The sequence below is a fragment of the Hyperolius riggenbachi genome, chromosome 3 (genome assembly GCF_040937935.1).
Source record: "Hyperolius riggenbachi isolate aHypRig1 chromosome 3, aHypRig1.pri, whole genome shotgun sequence".
NCBI classification, from domain to species: domain Eukaryota; kingdom Metazoa; phylum Chordata; class Amphibia; order Anura; family Hyperoliidae; genus Hyperolius; species Hyperolius riggenbachi.
In genome coordinates, this window is record NC_090648.1 from 171,799,810 (window position 1) to 171,812,374 (window position 12,565).

General features: G+C 43.0%; 1 protein-coding gene across 1 annotated transcript in view; it reads right to left on the reverse strand.

Annotated features, from left to right (window-relative positions):
• Positions 1–12,565, reverse strand: part of FURIN (furin, paired basic amino acid cleaving enzyme) — a 314,300-nt gene that overhangs the window by 115,055 nt on the left and 186,680 nt on the right. The window contains exon 4 of the mRNA XM_068275265.1: positions 7,877–7,972. Coding sequence (XP_068131366.1) covers positions 7,877–7,972 — 96 coding nt within the window. The remainder of the gene's footprint in view (positions 1–7,876; positions 7,973–12,565) is intronic.

Genomic DNA, 12,565 nt, shown 5'->3' on the forward strand with positions numbered 1-12,565 from the left:
AAGCTTAACATCCATACCTCAATTTATGAAGCGTGAACCTGAACAATGCGCTCTCATCTCAACTCAAGCATTTTGTCCCCATGAGCCGAGAATTTTAAACATAGAAAATTTATTACATTTAAAAGAGTTCTGAGATGATTAAAAGAAAAAGTTAGTAGGGCATCCATCAGCAAGGTCAACTGTATCTAGGGCTTTGCAGGACAAAATGTCACTACTATCTAGACTACAAAAGATAAGACCATTAAGACTCAGTGGTGATCCGCCACTCCATAGCTCTGACTACTAAGTAGCTCTCAGTTGTATTTAGAATTGGCTATGCATATCGTAGGCATGGCTCCTGTGTGCATTGGTTAACTCTTAAAGCTCATAGACTCATCGATTTCGTCCCTCAATATACAGCCTATTCACAGGACACGGAAGTGAAGAAGACTAATGGTGGCCACTAACGATCCAACCTTATTCATCCTATCTTACCATTTCAGAATCAGAATCGTTTATTTCGCCAAGTACAACACAGGTTGTACCCAGAATTATTTTTGGCACATACAGGGTCGGTGATGGTACAATAGCAACAAAAAAGTAGAAGTATACAAGGTAGTCACAGCATAGCCGAGATATACAAAGAGGTTATCATATACCTTGCACGTTACGAATTACATATTCCATTAGTACAGTGAAGGAGGACCAGCGGGGTCCGTCTGAGTGCTATGTCGAGCGGAGCGGCCACATTCTGTGCGGTACTCAACTACTCTGCAGCAATTACAGACACCCCACTGCATGTCTTTGAAACAGAAGAAAGACAGAAAAAGAAGGAGCAATAGAGAGACAGAGTCCTAGGGTCCGCATAGATTGAGAGTGACAGACGTGGCCATGCGTGCAAAATTTAGCCTTTAGGTTTGCTGCCTAGTCCAGTACGGATGGTGGGAAGCAACAAGCCTGGCTGTGCCTCTTGCCCCTGTGGCCATAGATGCAAAGATTAGGCTCAGGCTAAAAGCTTTTTCCAATGCTTTGACGCTGAGTTGCCGGATTCTGAAACCAAGGACTTAGCATTTCTTTCCCAGAAAGGACATATTTTCACCTGATCTTAAAGTGGATTCGAGATAAACTTTTACTCATTGCATAATTGTGTTCCTTTCATATAGTTTATGGGGCATTCCTCAAGCCAAATACTTTTTTGTTTTGTTTTAATACTCGAATTCCCTATAAAACTAAACAAGTTTAGCCCACATTTTTCACAGTGCCTTGATATTTTCAGACAGTAGCAAGGGCTTACAGGAGCTCAGTCTGGGCAGGAGGAGGGGGAGGTGTTACTAGCCATTCATTTCAGAGGCAAAGGGGAGGAGGAGAGGGGACTGTATTTACACAGAGGCAAGCTGATAGCATCTCATGATAGCTGATAGCAGCCTGTGACAAACAGAACATGGCTGCCCTCATTTTATCACAGGAAGAAATAATAATATTCTGTTGAAGCTGTTCGCAGATAGATATGCTGTGTAAACAAAATAAACTTTAGGTAACCTATATAGACGAGTTACTTGTTATAGTTAGTTTTTTCATACTGCGCTATTATTGTCTCTATAATTGTTCATTTTAATGATTTTCTGTATATATTAATTATTTATATTGCATTTATAATAAACTACTTCTAAAAAGTCATTTATTTGTTCAGCTACCCCTGCTATTCAGCTGCACAAACCGAATCCAGCTTCTGAAGAGTCGCTTCTACTGTTCATAGCTAGATAAAATAGAGTGTGTTTAACCATTTTATTTGCAGGTATCAGTGCAGTTAGGTCTCCTACCCTTCTGTAGGAGTGGTGGCAAGTTATACCCTGAAAGAGTGTGTAATTTGTGTTACTGTTACTCACAAGCTCCTTCTAGCCTGTCTGCTGCCAAAATTCCAGCGGTTTCTGCGCACCGATTGCGACCACAGATTGCATGGTCTGTGTGCTGAAACCGATTGGAAGGAATTGTGCGGTCCCGCCACCAGGGGGCGTGTGACAGTGGCTTTCTAATATAAGGGAACTGCATGAATTTTCTATTCAATATATTCACTCAATTTACCCTTATACTACATAGATTTGGTAAGATTGGATGAAAAAGATTGGATTATTAGTGGCCACCCTAAGCAGCAACAGGGAGAAGCAGAGACCTGGACCACGCGGCGGACAGGTGAGAACCACTCGGCCCGGAGGGGGAGTCTGGGTACTGGGACCCGGCAGGAACACACAGATTTCCAAACATTTGATGCTGAAATCGATTGAAAATCTGAGTAGTGTGTGGAGGGAATCGAGCAGATAGATACCTCTCTGTTCAGATAATGATCGAAGAGGTATCGATCTGCCGTGCATACAGACCAGTGTATGGACACCTTAAGGTCTCATTACTGAAGGGCAAAAAGGAATGATCGGAAGGCAGCAGTATAATAGCAGCATTCCAGTGACCAGTATGACGAAGATGGCAGGAACAGTTAACTGTATTTTGAATTTTGTTTAGGCATTAGTGTAACAAATTAACCCATAATGTTTTCTAATGCACATTACCTAATCTCACACTCCCAGCATTCCCCAATATTGACTTTTCCCCTGAATTCTTACCAACACTAAATTTTCCCATCTCTTTATCATTAACCTTAGAGAACTTGAGCTGAAAATAAAAAGTCAAAATAACCATACACAGGTCATACTTACCTCCTGCGTAGACTACTACTCAATCTCTTTCTCCTCTCCTGCGTCCCATTTGTCCACTGTGATCAATGGGTTTTTCCGTCCTCCATTTTAAAAATGGCCATTACCCCATAACAGCTTCCTGGTCAGCACACTGTTAAACTGTAATATCCCCTACTTGAGCCATAGGTAAACATAGACATTACCTTGCACATTCAGTTGTAACTGACAGCTGCTGATATATAACTGACAGCAACTGGTATATTTCAGTTCTGACAAAATATTGTCAGAACTGGAAGGGATCACTGTATGAAGAAAATAGTGAGCTTCTGAGAAGAACTGACGGTGAGGTTAGTATGTAATATTCATTTGCAGCTATGTCATGTGTTTATTTTGTATAATTTTACTCAGTTCAGGTTCCCTTTAACCAGTAACTGAGCACCACCGATCCAAATATTCTTAAAGGACACCTGAGGTGACATGTGACATGATGAGCTAGACAAGTGTATGAACACTGCCAAGCCACAAATAACTATGCTGTGATCCTTTTTTTTCTCTATCTCAAAGAGTTAAACATCAGTGACAGTGACAAGTGACAGTTTCTGTCCAGTTGGGCCATGGTCAAACTATAGTAACCCTCACTGATTAGGAATGACAGCCATAAAAAAACTTTCCTGGCAGTAAAAAGGCGTCAGAGCAGGAAAGAGTTAAAAGGGGTAAATAGTTCATAGATTTTAGCTCTGGTATACTAGATTTTAGCTCTGGCATAATGAATGTGTCATTGTGCAGAGACAAGGACACCGTAAAAAAAAATAAAATTAAAAATAAATTAAAAGATATCTAAAAAAGGTAATTTTTAGGAGGAGGAGGAGGAGAATAGATACAATTGTTCATCTCAGATTTCCTTTAACCTCCTTGGTGGTAATCCCGAGTTAAGGTCGGGGTGAAAAACCCCAGCTAAGAACGGTAATCCCGACCTCTACTCGGGGTAGCCGCCGGGAGGTCTGTGCAGAGTATAGAGTGCAGTGGGCGGTTTTACATACCTCCTGGGGTATCCCGACATCAGCCGCCATTCTTCTTCCTCTCCTCTGGTGCTCTGCTTCCTGCTGGTGAGCTCGTCATAACGACAGCCGGCAATTTCACTTTAGAGTTGCAGCGCCACCTGGAGGATGAAGGCATAACTGCAGCGCTGGAGCCAGGGAGGTGAGTGATTGCAGAACTGCTGCAGATCTCCCTGGCAGCATGCTTTTTTCCAGGTTATAGGGTCTGAAAGGGTGCAGAAAAATTGCACCACTTACAGACCCTAAAATCCAGAAAGAATCATACTGCCAAGGGGGTTAACCTTCTGGGGGATACAATTATATCGCCCAGGAGGTGGTGCTGCACTATTTTTTAAAATTTTTTATTTTTTAAATCATGTAGCGAGCCCAGCGCTCGCTACATGATAGCCGCTGTGCAGCGGCATCCCCCCACCCCCTCTGATCGCCTCCGGCAATCAAAGCAAACAGGAAATCCCGTTCAGAACGGGATTTCCTGTTTGGCTTCCCCCGTCGCCATGGCGACGATCGGGATGACGTCATCGACGTCGTGACGTCAGAGGGAGTCCCGATCCACCCCTCAGCGCTGCCTGGCACTGATTGGCCAGGCTGCGCACGGGGTCTTGGGGGGGGGGGAGCGGTGCGGCACGGCGGGTAGCGGCGAATCAGAGAGGAGCGGCAGCGATCGGTATATACACGCAGCTAGCAAAGTGCTAGCTGCGTGCAACAAAAAAAATTATGCAAATCGGCCCACCAGGGCCTGAGAAATCCTCTGTGGCGGCTTACCCCGAGCTCAGCTCGGGATTATCCCCCAGAGGGTTAAGTGATTCACTAAGGAAATCTAGTACTAGTCGTATTTTTTTTTTTTTATACATATTCCTAAGCCTAAATCTGTACTCGACAGTTTAAAAATGCTTTAACAGCAGCCTACCGCCTGTGCCAACATTTACCCTAACCTTACCCCAACCATTGGCCCTACAATATACCTAGCCTCATTCCTGCAACAGAATCCTCTCATTATCCTCCCTTTATTACTTAACTGCATAGACCTTCAGAACTCATAAAACTAATGAGAATATGATACCTAGTCCCAATATTTCAGTCCTCCAAGTGTCATGCTGTGGTCATATAATACCAAAGACAACAGTTTTGAGATGAGAAGCCCATTTGTGCCATATAGGGCTAAATGGAATCTTTTGTTTTCCCTTATAGCTGTTACAGCCAGATACCGAAGTTGACCACTTCGGAATCTGGCCTGACAATGTTAGAAGTGGCCAGGCTACTGCGGCCAACATGGAAAAAGCTTGTTCCTGTCAGACTTTGGCTGGCCAGAATGCAACCTGACCAGAACTGGTCAGCCAAGTCCTGAAGAAAGGAGAATTGTGACTGCAGCAGGCTCTGCAATACCTCAGCCTCTTCAACCATTCTCTGGTGATCTCTAACCTCTCCACGCTGCCCTTCTATCCTAACTCTTCTACTCGCCCATGTCCGTCTCATGGTGATTGGGAAATAGAAGGGGCAGCAGTGCATTTCACCCTGCTGCAGCTTATGGATGTGACCGGAGGGGAGCGTGTGGAGAGACCTAGACATTGGTAAAAGGCAGCGGGGAGGAAGCCACTTTGGGACTTGGCTGGCCACACGTAGTCGCTTTACATTTTGGCTTGTCAAAGTCTGAAAGAAACATGTATTTCATGTATTGTCCATCATCCGTCCATTTCCAGTTTTGACCGGCACAATTCTGAAGTGGCCAGACTACGGGGTCTGTTCGTAACATAGCTACAGTTGAAGCTGAGCACCCAGTGTACGTTTCAGCCATGTTACATGTTCAGTGAACTCTATGGCATTAGACCAACATCTTCTGCTCTGCACTAAAAAAAAACAACTACATGCCGTTTCGCAGGTACACAGAAAAAAATGTATGTAGTTTCAAAATAAAACTCCAACTTATTTACAACAGTGGACCTCATCCAATTTGTCCAAGATGTCCCACAATGGATAATCCTCAAGCTCAGGTATATACAACATATCCTATTTTTCCAGTGTAAATTGACTATTCATGCATCTGCAGATTCTTACACAATAATGGAAAACAGGTATTTAGCTTGAGCCTTTTTCTAATGGCTGCATGCTGGTTGCAGATGTGTGACAGACTACTGATGCCAAAAAAAAAAACAAAAAAAAAAATCAGCGTGTATTTTTTTTAAACAAGGTGTTAAGACAGCAGGCTTTATATTTATCTCCCAGTAGAATGAAGGAGGATTTATTTTTAGATATGCAAAACCAACAAAAAAAAAAAAAAACACTTTCAAACGCAGACTGTAGCGGTGTTGATATGGCCACTGTGTGCACAGTCCAAAAATTAGGCAAGTTAGGTTTTACCCCCCTCCCCAGGAAAAAAAATGGTCCGTCTCGCACTGGCTTCAACTTTGTCCCGCAAGTGGTTTCCACACTTTGCATTATGTTTGGCCTGAGTAAGCGCTAAGCTTATATATGTAAGTGCTGACACTGAAACCACATGGTGGAGGTAGAGGTGCCACCAGACAACAGGCAATTATATGGGGGGGGGGGGGGTTAACTAGACACCAGGGAACTGTACAGGGAAGCCACTAAATACCAGGAAGCTGTATAGGGGAGGGAGAGGTCCATTACACACCAAGGAACTGTATAATGGATGAAGGTGGCCACCAGACAATGAGGTAGGCAAGGGACTTGGTCCAAGTTTTCGATTTTGGCTCACTCTGTATTTGAGTTTGCCACCCTACATTAAAGAACATGTGACGGCACACTGTTAGGTGAAACTGCCTGAACAGTCAAATGTCCAGTTGATCAACTACTGGAATCAGACAGGGAACGGGTTAGGAACTTCACCACAGATGGCACTAAATGAATGATTAGTCATTTTCTAAAATGTCAAGAGAGAATACCTCAGCACTGACTGCCGATATTACAATAAGAAGGATGTCTATACTGTGCAGCAAGTATATCAAGCGTAGAACAGATCCTTATTTTGGTGGAGGAAGTGAAAGGTTTAATTCAAATTTAGCTGACAATTCAAAACAAGTATATAAAAATAAAAATGGCATCCACCAATAGGAAATGCACACAATACAATAAAAAGTCATTTTGTAAAGCCTATAGCCCTTTGTCTGCATCTTCCCAGTTCTTTTAACCTAATTCAACCTGACTTCCCTGCAAGCCAGATGTTTTCTATTCTCTCAGAAACGCTTACAATGTTGGCATAGTAATCACCAAGGATCAGGCACAGAGTGAGTTTTAATTTTAATGGGAAAAAAAAACAAAAAACATGCATTCAATTGCTTTGTCGTGTCACTGGGGATAAGCATATTTCCTGATAAGCAAATTCTGCCAGAACAAGTGCATAGTCAGTGGTTCACAGACTTTTCACCAATCACACCACCCACAAGACATGTGATTCAACCTTAGAGAGTTCTATTTTTGGGCTTTTGTTGGATAGTATACATTAGGTTAGAGAAAGCAATTCAGCATTGACACAGGCTGCGATGGGGAAAGTAATGATCATTCGTAAGCATAAGGGACCTGTACATTTTTTTTCTTATACGTTATACACACAAATGTAAGCTATAGTGGGGGCATGTGCTTACTAGTAAAGTGCTTTATTCAGACAATCTTTCAGCCCCTACAACAGAAAAGTGGCACAATTTATAGCCTCATACCTCTCCATGCAGTGAATTATATTACAAATGCAAATGGTTAGATGTATCTGCAACAATTCAGTGGTTGGCTTGGTGAAGAAACAGACTATACCTTTAAACTGCTGCATGAAAATAAAAGCGATATCATCTATCTGTTTCCATGACAAAGGAAATTCAGACGACACAGTAACTATCCTTGCAGATGCTAGATTTTGATGAACTGCTTTGGTTATTACTGTTTTTCTCTACTAAAAATGTATGCATTTTATCACTTTTTTTATACTGTTTAGGGGAAATGATAAAATAAATTCAATACGTTTTTGCGTTAGAAAAGCTGATCACCATACTGTACAATTTTAATTGTGTTATAAAGAGGACAGTTGTCAAAAATGCAAATGACTTGAATCCATTATGGATACAGCTGTTCCAGTAAAACATCTGTTTAAACAAACAGCACATATTGCGTTTATAACTGCAACAAATAATACATCAAGTTACGTACCAGATACCACTGTGATGCAAATTTGGGGTCTGTTGGTTCTGTAAAAATAAATCGTTTTTGTCTCTTCCTTGCTACCTGCTGCTCTGCCCAGTGTACCTGCAAGAAAAACATAAACAGAGCTAATTCAGAGGAAACAATAGCAAGGCAAAGCATTCAAAAGTTATTTCAGGGATAGCTGCTCAAATGTCTATATGAAACCTTGTCTGGAACATTTCTTGAAGCCGACCTACTGACAGAGAACAGATCCATGCTCTCCTATGGGCCAGTTCACAAAGTCGGTTTTCACTGGATCAGAGCTTGTGTTACTGCAACTGACAATCACGATCTGCATCATTTTTACAGACAATGGATACTGTGCCATTAATCTAACCCCGTCCAATAGAATTGCACAAATCAGCTTTTGAGTGCAACAGACCTGGCAATGGATCTATGGAGCGGTACAAGCGTATCCATACTATTCAGACATGCTACCAACTCTGGCTGGGTCATAGTGGGCATTGATCGTGCTCTGCTGAAGTGGGGAGGCAGCTGTGGGTGCCAGAGGGTGCACGGCCTTACGACCGTTTCACAATGGGGTGAGCCTTGCTTCCTCTGAGGCTAACGTGCACATTAGCCTCCGAGGAAGCAAGGCTCACCCCATTGCGAAACGGTCGTAAGGCCGTGCACCCTCTGGCGCCCACAGCTGCCTCCCCACTTCAGCAGAGCACGATAAGTACCTTATTCTTTCACGTGAACACATGCCATTGTGTATTTATTGTGATTACTATCCACTGTACACTTGCTGCTTTCATTAAAGCTACGGTGCCAGAAATCCATGCTCTCTTTTTTCTTCTTGAAGAATTGCAATGTACTGTATACCCTTGTCTTGAGCACGTAGCTCCTGCTGAAATTTTCTACCTGTAAGAAAAACAGCCGTTTTTGACAGTACCCACAGCCCCTTTTGAGTGCCTGCCACCCCCTCTCTCTCAGGCTGATAGTGGGCATTGAGCTGGATTCACTTCATCCCAACAGACAATCGATTTGTTGGCTTGGAAGATCAGGTTCAGGAATGTTAGCCTGTTTCATGAAGTGAAGGTCAGGATTGAGGCTCTTAAATAGCTTTCCCTTCCTTGCCCATATTATAGCATAAACGTTTGTATCTTGTGTATAGTGTATATTTTTTAAATAAATGTACCCAGCATTCATATTTCTTATGGATTTTAAGTAGAAATACAACCCAGTGTGCAGTTCAGCTCAATATTTTGTATCCGAAAGCATTATAGCCTATAAGCCTTTGAGGTGAGCACATACATCTAGACCAGACAAGACAAAACATTTATATTGTGCTTTTCTCCCAGAGGACTCAAAGCACAAGAGCTGCAGCCACAAGGGTATGCTCAGTAGGCAATAGCAGTGTTAGGGAGTCTTGCCCAAGCTCCTTACTGAATAGGTGCTGGCTTAATTAACAGGAAGAGTCGACACGCAAGACATCAGAAAGTGCATAGACTGCACTGTCTGATGTTCACACTGCATGCGTTCTACCAATGCGGTCCGCAAACGCACGCTGCACGCATTTTTTAACAAAACCCATTCACTAAGGCCCCGTTCACATTACAAACGCAGACGGCCGTGCGTTCGGAACGCAAAGCGTACGAATGCACGCCATCTGCGTTTGTATGCGTTGCGTGGCTGATCCCATTCACTGAAAGTGAATGGGACAGCCGCGCATTTTTGGAAAAAATGCGTGCAGCATGCGTTCCCGGACCGCACTGGTGCAGAATGCATGCAGTGTGAACATCAGACAGTGCAGTCTATGCACTGTCTGATGTAGTGCGTGTCGGCCTCCTGCATGCGTTCCCGAAACGCGGCTGGAAACGCGTGCAGTGTGAACGAGGCCTGAAAGATCAGCCATGCAACGCATACAAATGCAGATGGCGTATGTTCGTACGCATTGCGTTCCGAACGCACGGCCATCCGCGTTTCATGAGGTGAACATGGCCTAAGGGCTCGTCCTCACTACAAGTGCTTTTTAAGTGCTAGTGATCTGAAAAGCTCTTGCTAAATTAATGCTGTGGGTGATTTTTATAAAATCACATCGCTCCAGTGAGAGCACACACCCAACATTACATAAGCAAGAGTTTTTCAACTCTCAAGCGCTTAGGGCTAGTTCACGCTGAATAGATCAGAAAAGTGCTGAAAAGTGCCCGAGTGTGAAGCAGCCCTTTAACGGAGTCAGGGAGGCATATTTATACAGTCATTTAAGCCTATAGTGCGGTTGTAAAAACAAATTCATAAAGTATCCCTAGCGCAGTCTAGCAATAAATACTTAAAGCCAAACCAAACGAAACACTTTACTATGTAATCATCAGGCCTCATTTTCTTTGTGAGCATCTGGATTGTATATCAAAAATAAAGAAAGTAACTAGTACTACACTGAAAATAAAACTTCTGTCTTCCCAAAATACATTGTATTTTTCTTTTCCTATCCAAATTCCATTACACTGAAAAAGTTTCCAGAATCAACTTTATAAAGCATATCCCAGAAAGCGCAATGATCATTGCATGGGATTATGGAGGGTGAAGTTCTGTAGAAACCTTTTATCATGCCATGCTCATTTTATTCTTTATGAAGAACCAGGACATTATTTTTCTTCAGATTTGCAAACTGAATGCTACTCCACTGTGCTGTCTGCTGACGATACCTGGGGCAGCCAAACCAGAACTAAAATCCCCTATGGCATCCATAATGGACCACTGCTGAAAATCCAGCCTGCCACCAGGGGCGCAACTAGACTTAATAGCCCCCCTGCAAACAAGATGGCATAGGCCCCCCTTGGTCCTTAAACCCCATGAGGGTCACATGATTGGAAGCCGGTGAATTGCAGCAGAGCGTGTGTTCTGCTGTGAAGCAGCGTCTGGAAGAAGAAAAAAATGAGACGCTCCCGCTACTCTGCATGGCAAGAGGAGGTGGCAGGGATAGTTTTTGAGCGAACTGGAGGTTTTTTGCTAATTGGCTGCACTTGCGGTTGGAGAGAGGGAGGAGGAGGGGCCCCCAAAGCCTCCCAGCCCCCCCCCCCACAATGGGGTTGCACGGTTGATAGTTATGCCCATGCCACAGAGGCTCAAAGGACTCCTCTGCAGAGGTTACCACTGTCACCACAATGTAAATGTTTGTACCAAGCCTCACATAATGCCAATATACACTCACTTTCACCAAAATGTAAAACCAAATACGTATAGAGATTATCCTATCAAACTTATTTTAGTTTTGGATATTCAGAAGTAGGGTTTGAACTTTTGTCAGATGAAATTCTCCATCGTCTGTGTGAAACTTGTTTCTTCATTTACGGTCCCAGAGATGTGGAGATGGCAGAGTTAAATGCCAAACAGGAAGTTAATATGCACTGAAGACATAGGCCAAACTGGCAAGTGTCCTCAACTTAATCTGAACTTTTATTTCTGTGACAACCAAAGCATACTTTAGAAATACAATCACTTCTAGTCTTGGGGATCCAGTACTGGCACAAGGACAGGGAGTAAAGAAATAATCCCTCCAAAGGATACACAGAAAAACAAATCCACAGAAGTTAGTCCTTTCTTTGCGATATCCAAACATTTTTGAAAAAAGTTATTTTAGCAGAAGATTAAAAATTATCTCCTAAGAGCAAAATTAGGAAAAAAAGTGAATTGGAGAAGGGCCAGATGGTCTTCAAGTGCCTGATATTTTTTAAGCAGCTGCTTATTATACTGCAAGCTGTCCACCCTTGCAACCTGGTTATGGCCAAATTATAAGCAACACTAAAACCAGTACAATATTATAATTTCACTGCTAACAGTTTTACAAAAACTGGTAAGGCTGTTGGCTTTGATGTGGGATGTGAGCCTTTAACCAGGGTTTGAGTCCCGACTCAAGCCATTACGTAAAACAGAAAGGAGTCTTTGGGCAAGGCTCCCTAATGATCCTGGTCCCCCGTGGAGAGTACTTTAAATGGCTGCAGCCCTGAAGCGCTCATTTATTTTGGGATGTTGTGTTAGCTGCTGGCTATCGGAGTTTTGAGCCCAGGTCTTTTTAAATCTTGCTCTGTGAATTTGCCCAGCCTTGCGAACCTTCTCATATGATGGTTATTAGTCTGATAGAGCCACTACCATTCTTATGCTGTACATGAATTACTCATCTGAAACAAGAATGAAGCTAATCTGGTCAGATTTTTGGCAGAAACATCTGATCTGAGGCCTAGTGCACACCAGAGCGGTTCTGCTGCGGTTTGCGATCCGCTTGCGGGAGTGGATCCGCTAGGGTAATGTATTTCAATGGGCTGGTGCACACCAGAGCGGGAGGCGTTTTGCAGAAACGCATACTCCCGGGCTGCTGCAGATTTTGGATTGCGGATGCGTTTCTGCCTCAATGTTAAGTATAGGAAAAACGCAAACCGCTCTGAAAAACGGCACTTCAGAGCGGTTTGCCAGGCGTTTTTTGTTACAGTAGCTGTTCAGGAACAGCTTTACTGTAACAATATATGAAATTTACTACACCAAAAACGCTTCCCAAAACCGCAAAATGCTAGCTGAAATGCTACAGAAAAAGAAAAAGCGTTTCAAAATCTGCTAGCGGTTTTTGGTGTGCACCAGGCCTGAATGCTTGTTCAGGGTCTATGACAAAGTATTTAAAGCATAGGATCAGCAGAACTTCTAGGCAACTGGTATTAAATA